We start from the raw sequence: 24560 nt of genomic DNA, 5'->3' as shown, positions 1-24560 counted from the left end.
GTTAATATAGCCAAACCAAACCTATAGTTTTATAATTAAAGTTTTCTCAGGATGGCTTTTTGCACACAAACACACATAAAAGAAAAATTATTCAAGTACATTTGTAAAGGGATCTATCTACCTTTGCCTCCAGAGCCCTGCAGAGAGGTTTTTTTTTTTTTTTCTTTTTGCATAAGGGTAAACGTTTCTAGTGACCAGAGAAGTCAGCAAATCCAAAAGTTGTTATCATTTGTCTTCATAGTAATTAAGCTTCAAGGTTACTTTGTGAAAAGTAGATGTTGCAAAAACTGTGATGGGACATTTTTTTTTATGTATATATATTTCACATGTAACATTATCATTATATTCCAAGATAATTGAATTTCTACAACAGTGACTGAATTTTGCTTAAATTTTTTCGAAATTCTACAATAATATCAAATTGCTTTTCAATTCTCAGAACCACTTCCTTATTTTGCTGCTCTAAAAAAATAATAAAGAAACAAATTTGTTTATCCACAAAACCATAACAGATTAATCATTTTTAATTTGCCGATGATCAAATGAATCGGTACTCCACATACATTTTTAGTTATTTTAATTGTCTAATTAATTTATTTAACGATCTTCAGCTTATTAATGAATAATCAAGAACTATTTCAAGATTCAACTAATTAAGATTTAACTTTTCTAAATGACTAGAATTTTCTGGAATAAGCAATTTTTAATCAAAATTCATTTATTATTAATATGAAAGGGCTCTGCGCGAGTCTTTGTTTAGGATTCTAACTATTATACTTGACAAATTGCCAACATCAATACTGAATTCATGGGCCACCATTATTTTTTTTAACAAGAAGCATTTAAAACAAGTATTTCATTAAAAAGTCTCATTATTTTGTCATATTTTTCATCGAATATCGTTTATAAACGATCATTATAATCATTTTTACAGAACGATATTTCGCTAAAGAACTTTTACATTGTCAAAAGAAGAAAGTAGAACGCATTAATTTACTTTAATATTATATCGCACCCATCAATTTAATCTAAACTTCTTTTATTATTTCGCGAAAATCTCTATTAACCTTTAATTTAGTATCCAAAATTTAATAATGAGTTAGAAAATGAGTAATTCGCTGCAAATATTTACAGATTTTTCTCGATATTTTTTCTTTAAACGTGATTCGCAAATTATATTAACACGTTGTTTTCCATATGACATTCGAATATTTAGCATTATTCCGTATAATTTGTTAATATGTCTGAGTTTGCTAAACAAATGCAATCTTATGGAATTCTTTGGCTTGATTTTTGATGATTGCATAAAATTTAATGATGCTTAAAATTTTTCGAAACTTAAAATACACAGATTTTTAAATTTTGCATTAAAATCTATAAAACAAAACATTGAAAAATTATGCAATTGATTTGCAAAAGTATTCCTTACATAGAAGATTTTGTAAAATTTTTACATAGAAAAAGTAATTTAGAAGTTCTAATCGAACCTCTAACAACAAAACAATGCTTTGTGTTTGATTTACCTACCTTTATTTTTAAAATTAACTTTAATTGTATAAAAGGGTTCATCCTAAAATTGAAAAATGTGTCCACAGATACCCCTTTCCCAGAGTGCATTTCTCAGATTACTTATATTATTTTTGTTTATTTTCTTCGTTGTGTAAATTTCACTTCGTCATTGCATAACTTTTAAAAACTGCAGAATAACACCGGGAAATACATATTTCATTTTCAGGATGAGCCCTTTATTAAGTTAGAAAAATTTCCTAATTTTAATCGTGAATATGTCTTCCAATTTTACAGATAACTCCAGGAAATTTTCTCTTGTATTTTTATTATGGAATAGCGTACATTTTTTTTAAAATTAGACTCTTTGATTGATATCCTTTATTTTTTAGTTATAAAAATTAACTCTTTATGTTATAAAAGAGTTCTTTCGAAAGAGGAAAAACATATAATCGGATTCACCTCGCGAGTGCGTTTTTCAGATTATTTATGTTATTTTTTTTTTTTTTTTTTTTTTTAGTTTCATCGTTGCGTAAATTTCACCTCGCGGCTACATAACTTTTAAAAACTGCAGGATAAAACCGGAAAATACGTATTTCAGTTTCAGGACGAACCTTTTTTTATGTCACGGAAATTCATAATTTTAATCGCAAATATTCCCACCAATTTTACAGATAAATATTTCTGTGTTTTTATTACGGAATAGCTTACGTTTTTCGAATTAGACTTTTTGGTCGATATCCTTTATTTTTTAGTTATTTTTTATGACTTCGATATAGAATAATTCATAAAGAATACACTTTCCAGATGTTGTAAAACAGTAACAATCAAAGACACGAACCACCTTAGCTAATCGCAAGGTAGATGTACTCTTAAAGATCGTGTTTCGCTCTTGACAGAAATCACATAGGCAGTATCTATGGCACTACGCAGTCGAAATGGCGGTGTCCGCAGTGGAGAAAGCTATTCGCGTTCTTTCTTCATTTTAACAAAATGGAATCCTCAACTATTATGCAATGGAATTTTCAATCACAATTCCGAAAAGAAGTTCCAATTAGAAAATCTATCTAACAATGACATGGAAAACTTAAAACTACGAGCTGTTTTTGCAAAGGTATAAGTTCTGGACCATTGACTGTATCGCACGAAGTCGTCATTCAACGAAGCCCGGAGAAATCAATGCAGAGTGTGGGTCATTAAGAGCAGATTTATCAGCCCATATGTGTAGAAAATTTAGAGAAAGAAGCTAAAAATGATTACATACGAAGTGCAGGTCTTGCAAAATCTGAATGATTTTGACAAACAAAAGCGTTTTGAATTTCGTGTCGATATGCAGCTTCGTCTTGAAAATCATTATTTTTGCCGGTCACTTAGTTTCCATTGCTGAAGCAGCATTTCGTATCAGTGAGAAGGTATTGTAAAGAATTTGTCCAGAAAATTGCTAGAAGATAGATGGCAGCACTGTATTGATGTAGATCAAAAATGTGATGACATCACACCGGTAGTAAGTTTGGCAGACGGAGATTTTTTTTTCGGCGAAGTGTTGTGCTGTGTGATGTTGTGTTGTGTTATGTGGTGTTGAAAGTAAAAGGCATTGATGCCTTGCGATGGTGTTCTATCTTGTGGATTAAGATAATGGTCGTGGGAATAGATTTACAAATATTGTGATGTATGAATTTCCTATTGTTTGTATGTTGTGAATGTTTTTTATGTTATGTGTTTTATTTTGTGCGCTTTGTCCGACTGTGATGTTATAAATAAACAAATTAAAAAGACAAATTTAGCCTATTCACTTGATGATATCACAGTATACAAGCAAAACGTTCCCTTTTGGGGAAGAGATAATCCCAAATTCGTAGTTTAACACATGCGAGATTTCCCAAAAGTAAATTTACTTTGTGCAGTGCCCAGAAAGAAAGTGTACGGTAACATATGATATATTGCAATGATATCTTACATTGTTCTTGATTTATACTGCATTGCAACCTGTATTTCGCCACCATGGACTCTCCAAGATACAGTATTATTAATAAATACAGTATTACCATTTTATTATAACATAACATAATTCACCCTGAACCCCTGATGCCTATAACACCATAGGTATTTCGCTACCGTGGGCGTTTTAAGCTGTTTCAATAAATAGAGTTTTATCATTTAATTATTACATAACATAATCCACTTTGAGCCCCCGATGCCTATAACACCATAGGTATTTCGCTACCGTGGGCGTTTTAAGCTGTTTCAATAAATAGAGTTTTATCATTTAATTATTACATAACATAATCCACTTTGAGCCCCCGATGCCTATAACACCATAGGTATTTCGCTACCGTGGGCGTTTTAAGCTGTTTCAATAAATAGAGTTTTATCATTTAATTATTACATAACATAATCCACTTTGAGGCCCCGATGCCTATAACACCATAGGTATTTCGCTACCGTGGGCGTTTTAAGCTGTTTCAATAAATAGAGTTTTATCATTTAATTATTACATAACATAATCCACTTTGAGCCCCCGATGCCTATAACACCATAGGTATTTCGCTATCGTGGGCGTTTTAAGCTGTTTCAATAAATAGAGTTTTATCATTTAATTATTACATAACATAATCCACTTTGAGCCCTCGATGCCTATAACACCATAGGTATTTCGCTATCGTGGGCGTTTTAAGCTGTTTCAATAAATAGAGTTTTATCATTTAATTATTACATAACATAATCCACCCTGAGCACCTGATGCCTATAACACTGAGTTATCTAACCAGTTGGATGAGAACAAGATGGAAGGCAGGAAAAAAGAGGAGAAAAGAAAGAAACAGGCGGCAAACTATCCATGGATCTCCAGAGAGAACCCCACCGGTGTCAAATCCTACATGACTATATTTAATGTTTTGGTGAAGTAATAACTAAACGGAGGGAACAAGAATGTCTAAAAATAAATGGTTGAAATTACAGAGAAATGAGATTACTATTTGAAGGAAAAAAATTAATAAATAACTTCGTAAACATCTATATGAGATGTATAAACATATAAACATTGTAGAATCAGAAATCTATAGCGCCCGTCTAAGTCCTGATTTTGATTTCCTTCCTGAGAACGCGTTTGTTTGATTCTGTAGGGTATTGCATTTATGAGGGAATAATTTCGGCTGATTTTGTCTAGTGACATTTTGGTCTTAACTATTGTGTGGTCTTGCAGAACTCTTGGTATTTATGAATATGATTTACTATAGATTGAATCTTGCCGCGTGAGTCGTTTTACTATAGGTACACGTTACTTCCCCTGCCATTTTGAATTCAAAGTGACTTTACCGATCACACATTCGTTTATCTTGGTGCAGCAGTTTGCTTTGTAGAGCGTTTAATCGATTTTTGTATTGTTTTCAGACTAACATATTCCTAACACCATATGTCAATCTGAAAACAATTTGCTTATAATATAAGAAGACATCCTAAACAATTTCTAAGCCAACAAATCTTAATTCCTACACGACATCGATACATTTCAACACTCTTAAGTCCTCTTGCTTTTCTGCGCCTTATTATCCAGCATCTCAACATGATGAAAAGACAATGCCGCGGCATATTGATTAAGAACAAAAAATAAACAAAAGATATTAGAAAGCATTAAAAGCAAAGCATGTTATGATTTCCGGGTCGCACCGTAAGTTTGAACTTGCGACTGTTTGTTCTGCAGAAGACAATACAGTTTCCCGACACTAGATCGCCACAGCTAATAACATAATGGCGAGACCTTATTCCTATTCCTTGAGACGGAGAAAGCATAGTTCCTCACGCTATGTCACAGACATAACAATCGCATGTAAACTGCGACTGCGACAATTATGCACAAGCAAAAGAACATGTCCCACGAACTTGTTGTTAAGTGCAATTAGAAGAGAGCAATGGGTTGAATGCAAATTAAAATGCCGTTTCGTATTATGCTGAAGGACAATAATTCTCGATTTCTTCCTGATATGTTATACACGAATAGAAATTTCCGGATTTGATAACAGAAAGTGATTTATGGTACTATTTTGTTAGGAAAAATGTACAAAAGTAAATTATAAAGCTGATTTTTATCCATTTTCAGGTATATTAAGTACAAGAAAAGAATGTATTGCAATTGCTAAAAATTAGATTTGAAGATTTTAACCAATCCTCACATTTTATATTCCTAAAATCTAGAAAATCAAGCTTCAATTGGCAATTTTTTTTTTGTAAAATTGTGTTTTTTTGTGGAAAATAATTAGATGTGAATCACATACTGATTAAATATGAATATTTTTCTATCTTACCTACATATAAACTGGTCATTTAAATAAAAGAAACTCATGTATGTACTCAATTTAACATGTTATTCTAAGCAATCTGCTGTATTTCAGTATTCATTTTGCAGTTTATCTATCATTGCTTATATTTTGGAACTTACATCCAGTTTGACTATGGTGAAATTCGGCCCGAGATGGCGCTATATGACATTGTCAGCATGAAAGCAGATAGAAAAAGGCGCTAATAGTTAGTTATGTAAAATGATTTTTTTTTTGTGCGTGTGTGTAAAATCTCGTTTTTTATTAAAGACAACTATATAGATAAAAAGCAAAAATATTAAATATTTAAGTAAAAAAATAAGACAAAAGCGAAGGACTGCAATACACACATCATTCTTGTTGCCCTGACCACCTTACTGTACCGCCACATTTCGGAACGACGGTTGAGTATACTTATTCTTATAGTTAGTACTAAGAAAAGTTTTTCTGTAAAAGCGCATTTATATATATATATATATATATATATATATATATATATATATACCTTACATCATTTTATATATTGTATTATGCATTTCCTAATTTTCTGTCTATATTTTTATACATCCAAATATATATCAGAAAACAGCAGTAGTATTTAAATGCACTTTAAAGGTTGCTTTATTATTTCTTGATTTTGAAATTAATCCTTATTTATATATAAAAAAAGTTTTTACCTGTCTTTTACTGAAATCTGTTTAGAATGGAAAAATAACAAATCAATATTTCTTGATTATTAAGAAAGAGAAGAAAGGCGGGATGAAATAGAAGTAATAACAATGAGAATGATTTCAGTTTTACTTCTACAATGAAATACATTGTTGTAAAATATGCATGAAATATTTTTCAAAAATGAGTTAAAAGTACAAAAAAATTATGCAACAATAAATTGGTATTATTGAAAATATAATTTCTTTAATTTTAAGTGGATGTAAAAATAATTTTTATTTGTAATATTTTCTAAAGTTATTGAAAAATATCAAAATTTCTCTTAATTTTTAATTAACTGAAATTCTAATTAAAATTTCAAAAAAAAAATCGCGGCAAAGAACTTTTCACTTTCCAATATGTGTGTGTGTGTCAATTTTGATAGCTCTAAGTCAAATGATTTGACCTGTAGTATGTTGACACACACATACATAGAGAGAGAGAAAGTGAAGCAAGCATGCGCACATTCATATTTTACTAACAGTAGAGATAAAGATGAAATGAAACCAAGGGGAACGTCCCAATCAAGAAATTCAGCTATACTTAATATTTCTTTAGAGATAGCAGTGATTTCATTGCATGGCGGAAATTTAATGAAATGTTTACATAAAGGTGATAACGAATCGGAATTTCCTTCTTATGAATTCGTGAAACTATTCGTCATTCGTGGACGGAAATTCACCACGATTCACGGGGCAAAGTTTTTCTTGCGCGCTGTAAAAATTTCTGTTTTACTTTTATTTTGTGAAGTAAAAAAATGATACTCTTTTCATCAATATTACATGATGTCTTTGACAAAATATGAAATAATTTGTATTTTTAGTTTTTAGTTAGATAGAATTTTAGTTTTAATAAAAAAAAAAAGTAAAATATATATAAAAATTTTTAAGTCAATTCCGACTTAGGTCAACAATTTTTGTTTTATTTTAGATACTTTTTATTAAATAACTAGCCGCCTTTGGCGACCAGCCGGTTCGCCAATCTTAATGTTCGTTAAAATTTTAATAATTAAATATTTTATGCAATTCCAACTTTAATAGATTCTTCAGCAAAATATTTTAAAACTTCAAATTTTGATAGTCATATAATTCACTCATAATATTATAAAGGCCTTCAGTCATAACGTGATATGTATCTCTCTAATTTTCTGTTACCCCTCGTAGAATTTATGCTTTAAATTAAAGTGTAAATGATTCATCTGCAATTAATATAATAATATTTTTTACTGAAACAAAGCATTTTTTTAATAATATGATTACTGATAATAGAGTCACTGAGCGTTTAAACTTTATGGGCACTAAAGAATATCTTTCTTAATTTATGTAATATCTCAAGAATTTGTCAACAAAATTTTCGCAGATTCATCATGAACAGATCGATTAATGAACAATGTTTACTTTTAAATGCATCAAACACTAAGAAAATAAAATGAATCGTTTAAAATAATCGGTCTAAAACAGGTTTAAAAAAACTACTTAAAAAACGATGTAATTCAAACTATAAGCATATACAAAAAAATATATAACTAACATAAATACAATTTAATTACAAAAGCATGCAACTAACCTAAAAATAATTTAAATCATTGAAAACAGGTTTAAAAAAAACTACTTAAAAACGATGTACTTAAAACTATAAGCATATACAAAAAATATATAACTAACATAAATACAATTTACTTACAAAAGCATGTAACTCACCTAAAAATAATTTAAATCGTCTGTTGCAAGTGGTTGTCATGACAACAATCAGAACAATGCGCATGCGTGAATTTTCTTCGGAAACTTCTTTTCCTTTTCCAGCTGTGTTGCCATAGAAACCGGCGCACAGCTGTTTACACGTTTATGTTTATCTATTCAGATTTTATAATATCTAATCAGAGTAACGGTGAATATCAGTGTTTTCGTGTTCGTCAATAAATGTTAATTTTTTTAATAACATGATTAACGAAAACAGAGTCACTGAGCATTTAAACCTTATGGGAACTAAAAAATATCTTTCTTAATTTATGTAATATCTCAAGAATTTGTCGACCAACCGGTTCGCCAATCTTAATGCCCGTTAAAATTTTATATTTAAATATTTTATGCAATTCCTACTTTAATAGCTTCTTCATCAAAATATTTTAAAACTTCAAATTTTGATAGTCATATAATTCACTCATAATATTATAAAGGCCTTTAGTCATAACGTAATATGTAACTCTCTAATTTTCTGTTAACACCCGTAGAATTTATGTTTTAAATTAAAGTGGAAAGAATTAATCTGCAATTAATATAATAATATTTTTTACTGAAACAAAGAATTTTTTTATAATCTGATTAATGAAAATAGAGTCACTCAGCGTTTAAACTTTATGGGCACTAAAGAATATCCTTTTCAATTTACGTATTATCTCAAGAATTTGTCAACAAAATTTTCTTAGATTCATCATGAGCAGATCGATTCATTAACAATGTTTACTTTTAAATGCATCAAACACTAAGAAAATGAAACGAATCGTTTAAAATAGACGGTTTAAAACAGGTTTTAAAAAAACTACTTAAAAAACGATGCACTTAAAACTATAAGCATATACAAAAAATATATAACTAACATAAATACATTTTAATTACAAAAACATGCAACGAATCTAAAAAAAATTTAAATCCAGTCCGCATCGGTTGATAATAATTCGTCAACACAATGCGAAATTCAGAACACAAAGCGCATGCGTGAATTTTCAACGCCAGTTACGTAACGCAAATACGTGATTTTTTTTCTACGCCAGTTGGGGTAACGCTATGCGGATTAGAAATTTTTAATTTCCTTTATTCTGTTTTATTTTTATTCAAAAGTTCTTCAGAATGAATCTGAAGGATCGATTAATTAACAATGTTTAATTTTAAATGCATCAAACATTAAGAAAATAAACAGAATCGTTTGAAATAATCCGCCGAAAAATACTAACCCTAGCCTCATTACTGTTGGGAGAAAAAAAACCCGGAAGCCTTACTCATTTGGCAATGGCGAAAATGGAAGATTTTTTTGGCGGAAAAGTTGGCGGTGGGGAAAATGAAAGATTTTTTTGGCGGGAAAGTTAGTTTTTAATTAATAATTAAAATTCTAATTAAAATTTCAAAAAAAGGGACCCCAGGTGCACATTCCCGACCTCTAAGGTATATATGTACCAAATTTGATAGCTGTATGTCAAACGGTCTGGCCTGTAGAGCGCCAACACACACACACACACACACACACACATTGAGCTTTATTATAAGTATATAGATTACAAAATTGATGAGAAACTTGGAGACATGGCGACAAATAGAAATTACTGGACGAATTTAATTAATTAATTAATATTTGAATAAACAACTGTATTAACATCAAATGTCATCCACTACAAGCTTAAAAAAAATGTATTTGAACTTGAGTGGATGAATAAAAAGTATTTTATTAACGATTGAAAATTTGAACAAGATATATATAGAGAGAGTGTGAGCTAATAGTAGGAATTGAAAAATATTTAAAAACTAGAAAGTTCTCTCCACGTTTTCACAAACTTCCTTTCAAAGGATACCATTAATGATTTGTTTTGCTAAAAACACTTTACTCACTTGGTTAGTCAACGATTTAGTCAATTTAATCCTGTTTCATATGTAAACATTTCCTGTTGAGGTCCATTAAAATGCTTTAAAAGTATCTAAAATTATTTTTTTCCCTCTTAATCACTTGCCTCTTTCGTTTTTTAATTCGTAATTTTGAGAGTTTCCGGGGGAAAAAACTATTATTATTAGAAATTTTTAAGACCAATTAGGAATTTCAAAAAGTTATAAATTAATAGAATTAAATTTCTGTGACGTTTTCTTCTCTTTCTGTATCTATATTTTTGAAATTATTATTTCATGACAGCGATAATAGCGTGAGAACAAATAAATGTATTCCATATTCAGCGTAATGCCAATTTATGTTAATAATTTGCACTTGTGAAATGCATAATAAAATGTTCATGGCCAAAAAAAAAAAAGTCAAACTGTTTTGCAGGGAGATAATTTGCCCTTGAACTACTATATTCGGCACGTAGATACTTCTTGGGTAAAACGTGCTAGCAAAAAGGTTTTTTTTTTCTTTTAGTTTGAGTTTTTTTAATAAAAAATTATTTTTAATTTTCCGAAAATAGACTTGATAATCTTAAGGCTTGTAATTATCCACAAATCATTTTTACGTCACTTGTTGAGTTGCTTAAACAGTCTTCTTGTCCAAGTTCGTCTATTTATAAAAATCAAAATACTTAAAAAAAATCGAATTTTGTTTTACAAACTTAAATTTTTTTAAATAGAAAATGCAATTTTATTTCTTCTCTTAAATCGAAAAATTCAGTGAATTAATAATTATTTAATGTATGTGGTGCCATCTAGTGTTAAAGATTATATTTATTGCTTCTACACGAGACAAATACATTTGACCTCCGAAATCACAATGTTTCTAAAAAACATTAATAAAAACGGACGTTTCATTTTAAGTCTCGAATTCAAAGTATTAAAATTAGAATTTATTTTGATAAAGCAATATTCTTTAAAATTTCTATTGAACATTTTTATTACTTTTGATATGCATTTTAAAAATATTTTCATGAAAAATCAAAACTACAAAAATATATATAAAATAAAAGGAAAATTATAGCAAGTTTCGTTTATATTCGTAATAATGGAGAAAATGTTCTGTACAACACAGTTTGAAAAACTGTACAACACAGTTTGAATTTCTTTATTTTCACCGAATGGTTCTAAACTTTGATACAGATCTCAGATACTAGTAACTCGGTCACTTGTCAAATATCGTTCATCTTATTTATTGCATTTTTGAGTGATTGCGTTCATATACAAATGAAACACATGCAAACATTCAGATTTTTAACCAGCTAACTAACAAATTCAAAAATTAACCATAAACAGCTATTCCGACCTGTCCGAAGGCACACGGAAATATTAAATGATCAGAACACTATGGGAACTATGGTTGAAGCCTAAAGGCCATCACCGGCTACTGTACAACCAATCCAGGAAGGTACGTTCAGTCATCGGTAGAGGTTAGCTGACCCTACCCATTTCTGTACCCAGGATAACCATAACGGGCTACCCGACACTAAGACAGACGGATTTATCTGATTTATCCGCCTCGACAATAACACTGGCAGGAACAATGGTTGAGTCCTAAGGGCCATTACCGGCCACGGTAAAATCACTCCCGTAGAGCGCATGTTCCGTCATCGGTAGGAGGTGGCCGAACCCCACCATTTCTGTATCCACCCGGGTGACGAGAACCAACCAAAATACGGGAAGCTTGTCATCATCATTTCTGTGATGACTCCCGCGGGGCGATAAAATATTAAATACAGTTTACAATTCTTTAATCAAATCATACCATATATCAACCATCCAAATCGTTACATTTTAAAGTATAGTGTTTATATGCATTCGAATTAATAGACTAATACACAAATATGCAATTTAGATTAGTGACTAGATATCAAATTCCATTCATTGTTTCTATATTCTGTTTTTGAAATATGATGTTCGATGCAAATCAACAGATAGACAAACAATATTCCAAATTTATTCATGTTTTCAGCTTAGTCGGATACCTTAAATTACCAGAAATCAAATTTTTTGATGATTAGAATACGTTTTTGAATATTTCGCACTTGAGAAAATAAGAATAAAACCATTTCCGTCTTTATAAAATGTAAAAAAAGTTAATTTCCAAGGACATTTATTTTCCTTTCGGAGAAATATTCCCCACATCAAATTCAATGCAATTCTAATCGACTGAGTAGTTCACAGTTCAGTTGTTATCAATGTTTGTTCTCACCCAGAGGATGTGACAGGACGGTTCACAATCGAAATCACTTCAACAGATTGGGAGTAATTGTCTCGGACAAATGCATTTCTTCAGATAAGAAGTGACTCAAGTGCATTTCTTTTAAACTTGTCTGAGGTTGGATATTTCGAACTGTAGAAGTAACTTCCTGTTGATTTATTTAATCAAACAGAAATGACTGATATTTTTTTTTTTTTTTGGAATTTATGTGAATCAGATTGATCTTAAAACTTTTAAAAATCTTTTTGACTATGCAACATGTAAAAGTGAAACGGAGTTATTATTTATTAGATTTAAATTATGTATTCTTTAGAGTAATTCTGTGTTGAGCTATGCCTGTATCGAGAGGATGGTGGGATTGGTACTCAATAAGGGCGCAGTCCCGGGGTGGGGGTTAAAGATAATTATTAAAAAGGGTGATTGGTAAGATCAGTTTGAAAGAAAATTTTAGAATAGGCCTTCAGTGGCTGATTAAAAATTACGAGCAAATCGTAAAACATTAAACAAAATATTTATGTAATTTATTTGCTGAGTGATACATTTAATTTGTTGCGTATGGCATTTTTATTGAAATACTATTTTTCAGGAATACATATTTTTATGGAACCGACTTCCAATTTCATAAAGGGGCCTCGGTGGCCTGGTTGTATGGCCTTGGCTTCAGAATCAGGTTAAACCAAAGAACCATCGTGTAAGCGGTTCTGGTCCATGTTAAATCTGTCGGGGCGAAACGCCCTCCCACTGATTTGGTGTGGAAGTTTGAAGAGGGGGTGCCAGCTCGGGTGTCATCAGACTGGGCACAAAATCATGAAGTACATCCCAAAATACCTCCAATGTTGCTTTAAAACAGGACGTTAATATAACTAAACTAAACTCCACTGTCAAAGTAAAAAAGTTTCAGGAAAAAAAAATATTTTTAATCTAGGAAGAAGAGAAGGTGAGATATGAGGGGGGTGGATCAATAAATATGTTGTAATACGTAATGAAGAGGATCAGCATTGGCGATTATGTCAAAGCTGCAGGATCACATCAAAGCAACTCTGATCATGACTTAAAATACACATTTAAATTTGTTTCAGTTTTAAATAACATTTACTCAGATAATCTCGAAATTTTTTATATAAATAAATAGCTTAGATAAAAGTTTTAAATAAGTAATTTTAATCTTAAAAACTTTCTTCAGAAGATTTTATTTTCTCTAATTCTATTACTCATAGGATGTCGATATCTTATATCCATTTCGAGCAAGTTCGTGTTATCATTAACAATAATTATTTCACAAGACTATTTTTATCCCATGCTGGTGTCAATATGATTTTCGTCAACCTGAGTGAGAACTCGCGATTTACTGATTTAGCATATTTAAAATTAATATATAGTTAAATATTTTTTTAAAAAAATTTTATATTCTAAAAAAAAATCTGCGTAAAAAATTTAATATTTTTGAAATTTGCAATTCTAATTTTTTTTTTATTATTATCTGATAAAAATACATTTGGAACAAAATTAGACATTATTTTGTAAGTCCAATTAAAAGTTAATTTTTAGCAACATTTTAATGCGATAATATAATATTATCAAAATTAAATGTCTTTGAAATGTTTCCAAGGGTCTTAAATTTTGAAGAAACTGCATATAATTTACAATAAAGTTTCTTTTGAAATATTATTAAAATAAAAATGCATGATTTTATAAATGAATTAATATAATAATATTTTATATGATAAAATAAATCTGCGCATGCATTGAATTTTGATTAGTATTTTCTATTTTTTTTTATCTAGAATTACTGTTCAATTATTTATTAAAATCAGAAACGTAAAATCATGCATTTTTATTTTAATAATAGTTTACATGAATCTTTATAATAAATTACATGTAATTTCTTCAAAGATTAAAAAGCTTAGAAACATTTAAACAAACAGACAGACATTTAAATTTGATAATAGCATCGGTTTGAGAAAAAAAGAAATTAAGGCATTTTTATTTCTCTGAACATATTAACTGTTCTTCTTATTTAAAATTTATTACTATTTTAGTAGCATATAAGCATAGATTTTTGTAATAAAATACAAAATAATAATAATAATAATAATCTAATCCTTTTTTTTTTTGTTTTTTTGCTAATTTTAAAGTTTATCATTTTTTTACATCTGGTTATAAAAGCTGCTTAGAGTAAAATTTAAGAATGAGTTGGAAGAAATTAAACTAATTTTTAAATGGCTACATAAGATTTCAAATAATGAATTCAGCTCATACTCTGTCAGTATAAGAGAAAAGAATCGCTTGGTAGTCACATATGAATATTAGATATATCTTTCCAAAGTAGGTGAGAAATCTTTGACAGTTAATGATACGCATCGCAAGACTCTTGATTTTGTTGAAGAAGTTTCCGAGACATATTCCGATTGTAATCTTCAATTTTATCAGTTTCTAGTTCATTATGCATAACACCATTTCTCGCATATCATGGCGCTTTTGACACCATTAGGAATATTTTATTCTGTAGAATTTAAATTCTCTGCACGAATCGAACAAAAATTGAATATTCTAGATGAATCAGAACAATTCCGATTATCTTAATGTTGCTTTGAATTACGAATATCCAGTTTTCTCCATTTTGAAATTTAGAAAAATTTGTTTTAACTTTTTAATCTAATGTTCTTTTTTGTTTATATCTAAACAAAAATATAAAATAAAAGGTTGAAATTACATTCTTACGTCATATCATTATACATGAACAAACAAAAATTATCAGTTTGCTTATAAAAAATTTTTTTCTTTTCAAAATTAAGGTAAGTAATTACGTTCAAAAATCTTTTTTTTTTTTTTTTTGCGAAACTATGAAATTTTTTATTTAATATTCTTCATGTACGAACAGGCTTTCTGTATAAAAACTTTAGAATTTTATTTTGAAATCAATTTTTTTGGAAGTCATACTGATTTTTATATTTGTATGTAGATACGTTGCAATGCCACTTTACATCTTTAGACGCTATTTTCTAAAATATAGAATATGATAGAATTTTCTTACGGAAAACCTCATAAATTAAAATCGAATGTATCTTTTCTGTTCAAATTTGGTATAATAATTTCTCAATGTGTTTTGGAGCTCCTGAATTAGAGAACAAATAATCTATTTATTCATTTAGAAATATTTTATAATTGTTTTAGTGCTTTACAATGGAAAAAAAATTGAAAATTTCGTACTATTTATTAGTCGAATGTCAATATTTAAAGAATAGATAAAAATAAGCTAGGTTTTTAGTTCATAAACTAGATAATATAAAGTTATCTTAATATAAAATTAGTTCTTAAGTTATCTGCAAGGTTTTAAGAAAACCATTTAATAAACCTCTAAACTATAAGATATTTCTTTATACCTCTTTTTAGCCAAAAAAAGACCTTTTTAACATTTTAAAAAATATTTTGGCACTTGTATATTTTGGTTTCATGGATGTTTCTTCAATCTTTTTTATGCAAATATTCAAAAATATAACAGTTTTCGAACGTTTTTCAAAATCTTTATCCGGAACATAGTTACATACTTTAAAATAATACTAATAACAAAAATACATCACGAAAATTTTATAAGGAAATAACAAAATAACCATTTAAATAAACACAACTTTTTCAGACATTTTTAAATATTTTTACTGGGAACACAGAAAAAGTGAATTTGTTGAGAGATTGATACATAATATTTCAATGCACAAAAGTATAAGAAATACGCGAGTGCAAAATATGTGCCTTGAGCTTAAAAAGATATTTTTATAAATAGTTAAATGAACTGAAAGTGCATTAAATGACTTTAAATATGACCATGTCGGAGATATTACTGAGGCAGATGTTTTGCGGTGAGTCGCGCAGATGAAACATTCTTAGACAAGTTATTTAAAGAAGTAAAGTAATTTTGAATAATTGGCAGACGATTTTTAAATTTTATCAAAAGTCATCTAACTTCATAAAATTTATTATTCGTAGCACCGGTCTACTTACATGAAACCCTGTCATTTCGTCTGGAGCGATGAGTTCTCAAAAATATTAACTTAGACAACACCTGGTTCTTTCAGTACCTCCTAGCAGACGATTCCTGTTTCGCGAGAGCACACCTGCTCCTGTACATTCGCATTTTTCAGAACTGTTCATGAGAGGCAGGGCATCTGGCACCGAAGACAGTCATCGTTAAATTTAAAAACCGACAGTCTGGTTCAGTGCATTTTATAATCTTATTACAGAGTGTCCCGCCATGTTACAAGGAAAAAGAATCATGTGATTATTTTTTTAAAAATCAATGCAGAATTTTTAAGCTAATTAATCCCTAATCTGTCATAGTAATTTCGGTGTAATTCTGAAAATTTTAAAACTATTATACTGAGATATAACAACCCGAAATATTAAAATTCTTATATTTTCAAATTATTTATAAAAAAATAACCATTATTCGCTAATATCAAACAATGGATTATTAGCTGCGAGTATTTCAGAATTATATTTCTATTTTAAATCGGTATTAACGATAAACTATTCAAATGTATGACAATCTTATAATTCAACAATTCATTCAATCAACACACGCAGTAATTAGTTTTATCAGTTATCAGAAATTGTCAAATGATGGCTATTTTTGTCTACACACTTCAGCGATCAATAGAACCGTCAAAGTCTGGTTATTATATAGATAAACGCCAGAAATTAAGGAGTCTCAGGACTTTTATTTTTTTTAAGGATAATTTCATGCTTTTAAATGATTTACAAAGGAATTGCTGCAACAAGGAATTACTACAATTAAAACAAAGAATTACAATTATTCGAACATTTTCAAATAAAAATCGAGCATCTCTTAAATTTGCAAAACATCATCCTAAGAGTTTTTTTCATACTTTTAAAGTCGCTTGTAAATTAGCGTAGTCTAAATTTTTGCAGTTGGCTTATTGACTAGTGAAACTTTTTATTAGAATTTCAAGAAAACGGTGGAAAAAAAAAACGGTGAATTTTTAACCATTTTGTTAAAAAGAAATGTTTAATTTAAATTAATTTTTATACACCCTAGGTATTGAAACTAAATCTTTTTGGAGTTCATAGTTGAATGTTTCATTAACTCAGTTTGTCAGATTATTAACTTTTTAAAGCATATATCTGTAAAAGCACTTAAGGTAATATAATATATATTACATATAGATAGATTGCATATGTAATATATATTACATATAGATAATAAATAATACATATTTTTATATAGTCTAATATATAAAAATGAATTTTTGTTTGTTCATATTTTATGCGCTGCCGTATTGTTCATTCAATGGCGATAAAACTTTGCCAACTTATTGCTTTGAACATGTTTTTCACAAGGACAGTTGTATGTTGTAAGCTCACGAGTCGGGCCGACTAAAATGTTTTGTTTTTGCTAAAGACGGATAAACAAAAAAATATTCTCTATTTTGTAGTATACTTAAATAATAAAGTAAAAAAAGAATAAATATTATTTATACTTCTTTTTTTATATCATTCAATTTTAATGAATATATTCATTATCGACAAGAAAATAAATATAATTCTTCCTATCATTTCTATTTAGAACAAGATAACTATTTCAAATTTTAAACGATATTTCCAAAATTATTGCTTCTGCGGCAGTAACACGCCGAGTATCAGCTAATATTATATAAAAATATACTACATATAGATAGTATTGTTACGAATCTGTGATGCGGCTTCCCAGCATAGTTGGTTCCATAAGAGGTCCCAGAGCTTGGCGACAAACTTGGCGACCATTTGGCGACGAATTTGGCGACTTTGGCGCCAAAATAGATTATACCCGAAACATCGAGAATTTTCCCGATTCGTCCAGTAGGGACGGAGTTACGTCTCGAACGTTCCTGATTGGTTGAGAGGCTTCTATCCCCGCCTTCTGAGACCTATAAAAGGAAGCAGCCGCAGCTGCCAGAGTCGTCGTGAATTGGGCCGTCGTCGGAAGCGACAGAGTAGAGTAGTCGGAATCGACGGTAAAGAACTGGCCTTCCAGAGATTAGCGGAGCAGCGACGGAGTCAAGTGAGTGCTGAATTAAGCTGTGCGCTACTGTCTGCAGTAGAGTCTGTTGTGTGCTGTTGTCTGCACGTCTCGGCTGAAGATAATTGTGTGCTGTATATAGTTGTCGTCTTTATGCTGTCCTGTGTGTCTTCGTGTAAATATACGTCGCTGTTTCTTTTTTCTACTGCCGCCTGCTGATTGAGCGTTCTCCACATCATATCACTCCCACTATCCAAACGAACCACGGAAATTTCGTAACAGTATATACAGTTTTAACAACTTATATAAATATAAAACAAAATCAGTCTGGGTTTTAAAGTTGGGGTGATGAATGGGAGGAGTCTCCATAAATTACATTACTGAAAATCCTCTGCAAGCCTTGATACGCCCTTGACAGCTATAATTTTAAATTAGCATGTTAATTGGAATTTCGGTCTATTCTCTTGCAAAGACTGTTCTCGATTTGTCGATTTTCGAACATTTTGAGTTGTAAATTTTATATTCACGTATTTCCACAAAAAGTAGTCATCGGATTTCCACAATCATCGGATTTCCACAAGTGAAATCCGCTGATTGTGGTGGAAACATAATGCTCCCTCTTCGCTCAAAATATATCAATATAATATTACCTCTTATGAACATTTTTCAAAGTAACAAATTATAACAAACAGCAGTTTAGTTTTAGATGGTATGCGTAGTTATTTTTATTATGCGATTAAAACGCAAATGTATTGATTTTTTATCTTGCTAAAAATCTAAATTTGACTTCAGATGAAAATTCTTATTTAGTATATGATAATATTTGTAGAGCGGTATACTTTCATTAAATTACATCATGAGGCAAGCGTGATGAAAAAAAAAACATTCAAAATACTAAATAGGACACATTATTGGACCTAGAGGTACCAAATTCGACAAGTATTTAATTTTTTGGTTTGTGGGTTCTCATAAAGATTATGATAAGAAAAAAATTATGATAAGAATTTTAATTAAGAATTAATTGAAATTTTAATGCATTTCTCAATAATTTGGGACAAAAAAAAAACTATTTTTACATTATTTTAAAAGATAAGATTTTAGTGATACCAATTTTATTCTAGTAAAATATTTTCTCTAATCTTAATAAATTTTAAAATTATTTCAATTGTATTTTTCAGTAATATTTTCATCATTTTAGTTGCTGCATTTATACTCATGGTCATGACAGAATAATATTAAATACAATTTTGTTTGTTTGAACGTTACTGCTGCTATATAATTAAAAGTAAACTTTAAAATTAAAGATAAAACAAATTAGACCGACTACCTAACTATTACTATGCCCTTCGCATTAGACGTCTCATAATGTTGAATAACCCCCCGTATAATTGAAGATTTTAAATTAATTTGAATTATTAAGTGTAAAATTATTAATATTGCAAATTAGTATAAAGCTATATATTTAATTCTTTTACTTTATTTTTCTTAAAACAGAATTCCTGAGCGAAAATAATCTTTCAACAGAATAAAACAGATGTTCTTTAAACAACTCATTAATTAATTATTCATTTATGTATCTAAATGTCATTAGAAATTTAGTTTGATCAAATCATATTCGATCTTCTAAAAAATTAATTCTTAATGATTGCTGAACACATTTATAATTAGAATTAAATTGAGATAGTAAGATATTATGAATAATGAAGTTATAATTTATTTATTTTTAGATCAATTCATATCATTTTTATAGCATCGTAATAAGCATTTTAAAGTTATTAATAGTGTTTGAATATTTTGATCAATGAATATAAGAAATTCTTCTAGGATGAGAACATTATAATTTGCTTTCATCAGTCTTGTCTCTAATTTTAAGAAGACATTTTGATGGAGGCATTAAAATCTTTAAAGTAATTTTTTAAACAGCTGTGTTTTTTTATGTGTGATTTTAGTCGCATCACTATGATAGCTGAACTGTCAATTTTACATTCCGGAATTTTGAATAATGCTATAAACCATTGGAATAATTTATATATATTTTCAAATTAATATATGCATTTTTCAGATACGTAAAAGAAATAATAAAATGCGAAAAGCTTTATTGTACAAAATCAAGATGAAAGCACGAATTCAAATGTTCTTGCTCCATAATTTTATTAATGACTTAGATTAATTTTCAGCATGAATCTTACAAAGGTCATTTAGGTACGAAAGCCTTCAGTCCTAATTTTCGTCAGAACACGAGAAAAGTATTTGGGAGAGATGGCTAACTTTTAAAATATACCAGTGGAAGGTCAATTAACATCATCAGATTTCAATTATACCAATCCCTCTAAGGATATCCCAATATATTGGCCCTAAGCACCAATATTGTAAGTTACTACGAATATATAAAATCATAGCCTTTATGCTATTATTATAGCTTTTATAATTTTATAGGTGGAACATCCTGAGGATGATGAAAAAATAATGCTACGCTCCGGAGCTCACTCAAATTTGATAAACCATTCATGTAATTGGGAGCGAACCAATCATAATATTCCCCGGGCGCTAGTTATCTTTCAGTCCTCCACGGCTCAAAACATTGTTCTTTAACTTTATAGAGAGGCGCTAATCTACCACACTGTTTTGCAAATGAAATTGTAAAACGGGCTTTACTATTAGTAGTAGTTCTACACTGTAAAAGCATTAAGGAACTCTACAATAGTATAAAGGATATCGCTGCCTTTTGTTTTAGGTAAATTTTTATCGGAAGACTACCTATTACAATAGTTCTCATGACAAGACTTCGAGAAAATTTCTTCAGTTCTTCACCGATCATGGTCTCTAAAACACGAAACCAGCCTCCGTTCAAAAGATTATATATATATATAATCTTTAGATTTATATATAACGCTTTGCCCATCTTATTTTGTGAACAGAATAACTAGAGTAATTTTGTTTGGATTTTAAATGGCTTGGAATATGTTATTAGAAACGTAAAAATCTCGGACTATTTCGTAAATGGCCAATTTAGTTCAAAGGGGGTAAAAATGGTGGGAGTGGGCGTTGAAATTTTCATTTCGGTGTAACTTTCTTAATATTGAAGATAGAAAAATAAAGCCAAATAACAAATTAGCGCCTCATTAAAGTGAATAACCTTTGTGCTTAAAGTTTAACTGCAATATCTTAGAATTAGAGGCTGAAAACCTAATGCCTAATTTTGACTGTTCATGATTTTCATGCCCTAATTTTCATTATTGACAACAATTTATGCTGCCAGATAGTAACTTAGATGTAAAGGAATCTACTTTTGTATTCCAGCCAACGGACAGGAAGTTTTAAAAATATATATAAAAAAAAACATATTTAGGTTTCGAAATTGAAGGCTCTCATAATAAAATTTTTTATTTTTTTTATTTTAGTCACCATTTTCAAAGATATTTTAATTGCAAATTTTAGATAAAGAAAAGGATGCCTTACTTCTTCAATAAAATTGGAGTTGAGCATCGAAGAATCAAAAGAAAATTCCTTACCTGAAAATAGAAAGATGAAAAAAGATTATTTTATATAAATAAAAACAAAGATAAACACTTTACTCATACACAATTTAAGTATCTACTTAGAGCAACTTTTTATTAATACTTAGAATCATATATTCCGAAATGAAACATACGCATATTGTTTTACTTATACATAAAATTATAAATACAAATATAGAGGAAAGCATGGTGCTTTTCTTTACTGGGCAATATGAAAGAAATATTCAAAAACCATAAGAATTTCTGCGTTCAATTAATTATTAATAAAATTTTCCAGAAAAAAAGTTTAATTATTCGATTACCTTGGTATGCCTTATAAATATTCATAAGATTTTATAGCCCATAATGTTACTACAAGATAAGACTTTTTTTAATTGGCGCAAAGAAATGAGGCCAAGACTGATTTCATAACCGAATCAAGTACAACTCTGAATGGAGTGAAATAAGCTCATCAAAAGAGGCTAAGGTGAAAATAAAGCTTTGATTTCCAAAAGAAGTTCAAACTTTCGTTAATCGTTCATTAAAATTTTCGTTAAATAATCAATATTTGAATATTTAAAACTCAAATTGGAATATTTTTATCATTTGCGTTTTGATGTTAAGAATCAAAAACTAGCGGCATTCATAATAATATGTGGATACCAAATAATTGTGAATGTATCTTCCTTCCTTTTAGGTCTCCTTCATTTTTATAATATACTTGGATGTTATAATTATGGCCGTTGAAAGAAGAAAATTAAATCAGCGGGACTTGTCCCCCAAAAACTTTCTCGCATACTCTCTAATAAAGGTGTTATCCCACGGAACGCCTTTGGCACACATTAGTTACGAAATATTAACCTTTGGCGTGAATACAGCATTTTTAATGAATCTATTTTGCGATCCTTGGCAAACATTTTGGCGATTAATATCTGGCACTCGAAAATCGAATCTAGGTTTTAGATGTGTTTTTCGAAACAAATTTAAACAAAAATTTGACAAAATCAACACCTGTAGTGAAAAACTTCCTTACCGAATTTGATATATTTAAGTCATTCCGTTTTTTTATTTATCGCGTTTGCATGTTTCTGAAAATACAGACCGACAGACGGTCAACCTCTCGTTGGATCTGGCTGAAAATTTGACAGATGTGTACACTACAGATATGAAATCTGTGAACCGAATTTTTTCTATCCAACACTCTTCATTTCATTAACTTATATTCTAACAATTAAACATATCGATTTTCTCTGCACGTATTTTGCTGAAATTTTGTTAGAAATCTATAAATTTGGTATAAAGGCTATATAACAAATTTCATCCGTCTAGCTGAAGGCGTATTTGAGTTATATTTATCACAGACAGACAGATGTTCATTTCTAAAAATGTGTTTTTCGTGCTAAAGGTGGTCTAAACGTTTGACGATTACTATTTTTTCCATGCTATGTATACTAAAAAAGTAAAAATTATGAAGCTATAAAAGAAGATATTAGAAATTTTATTTTATAGGATTACTTTTTCGATTAATGTTTTAAAGTTTACAACAATTAAAAATTACATATAAATTTTTAATATATATTAAGATAGGATTAATTCGAATATTTCGAATTCCATTGTAGTTGTCATTTCGGATTGTTCTCCAATCTCTTAAAATTCCTGCTTAATTTAATGTTAAAATATGGTCTAAATTGTAATCTAAATCCAATTCCTTCTAAAAACAAAACAAAAAAAAATTGTATAAAATGGTTTTATTTCTAAATGGTATTCTTCAATTATATAAGATCCTAGATGATTGCCATGTTATCATAAAGTGTGATTGGTTTATTATCTTTATTTGGTCTTTGGTTTACTGGAAGGAATTTCCATTCTGATCTGAAAAGCCATTATAATGTTATGTTATCAAATATGTTTATAAATTTCCAATGTCAGTTTCTTTCTTTCTTTTTATTTTTTGCAGATTTTAGATTTATTTTTGAAAATGTGATGAATTAATATTTTAGAAAATATATTTTTAATATTTTAGAAAACTTCAAGCTACAATTTTGTATGCAGTCCTTCACACTTCACTTCTTCTGGTTAGCTTAAAACTTTTTTTCTATTTCTATTATCATTTTGAAAATTATTTTGTATATTTCCAATCTTTATTTATATTTATAACAAAGATGATAGTGTGTGTGTGTGTTTGCGCTCTAAAGCCAGACCATTTGACCTACAGATATCAAATTTGGCACAGACATACTTTGGAGGTCAAAAATGTAAAACCCGGAGTGATTTTTTTAAATTTTTAATTATAATTTTAATTACTCGAAAATTAAGAGAAATTTCTGCGCTTTCTCGCTATAATTTCCGGAAATATCGCACAAAAATGATTTTTACAACAAGTTAAAGTTCAAAAATTATCTTTTTAATGATATAATTTTTTTTAATCCATAAGTTAATTTTTTATTTTTAATGAATCTTTAAAAAAATTTTAACTATATTTTTTAACATTTGATTTAGTATTATTGAAGTTATTTAAATTCTTTTGAAAGTAAAAGTAAAATATGATTTTTTATGATGAATCAGAGAAGTTTTTGTTGAATAATTCTCTGATATATTATATAAGTAAATTATTCTGCAATACACATAAGACTTTAATGTCGAACACCTCTATTTTCACTT

General features: G+C 29.2%; 1 protein-coding gene across 2 annotated transcripts in view; it reads right to left on the bottom strand.

Moving 5' to 3' along the window:
• Nucleotides 1–24560, bottom strand: part of LOC129983723 (uncharacterized) — a 460651-nt gene that overhangs the window by 309513 nt on the left and 126578 nt on the right. Inside the window, exon 1 of one of the 2 annotated variants that reach the window (XM_056093322.1) lies at nucleotides 16389–16407. The exons of the other annotated variant lie outside the window; for it this stretch is intronic. Coding sequence (XP_055949297.1) covers nucleotides 16389–16390 — 2 coding nt within the window. The 5' untranslated portion in view covers nucleotides 16391–16407. Of the gene's footprint in view, nucleotides 1–16388; nucleotides 16408–24560 lie in introns of those variants that run through there. 2 annotated transcript variants of the gene reach the window in all.

Source organism: Argiope bruennichi, chromosome 9 (genome assembly GCF_947563725.1).
Source record: "Argiope bruennichi chromosome 9, qqArgBrue1.1, whole genome shotgun sequence".
Taxonomy (NCBI): Eukaryota; Metazoa; Arthropoda; class Arachnida; order Araneae; family Araneidae; genus Argiope; species Argiope bruennichi.
The sequence above is the reverse complement of the archived record's forward strand: the minus strand, read 5'-3'. Positions and strand labels throughout refer to the sequence as shown.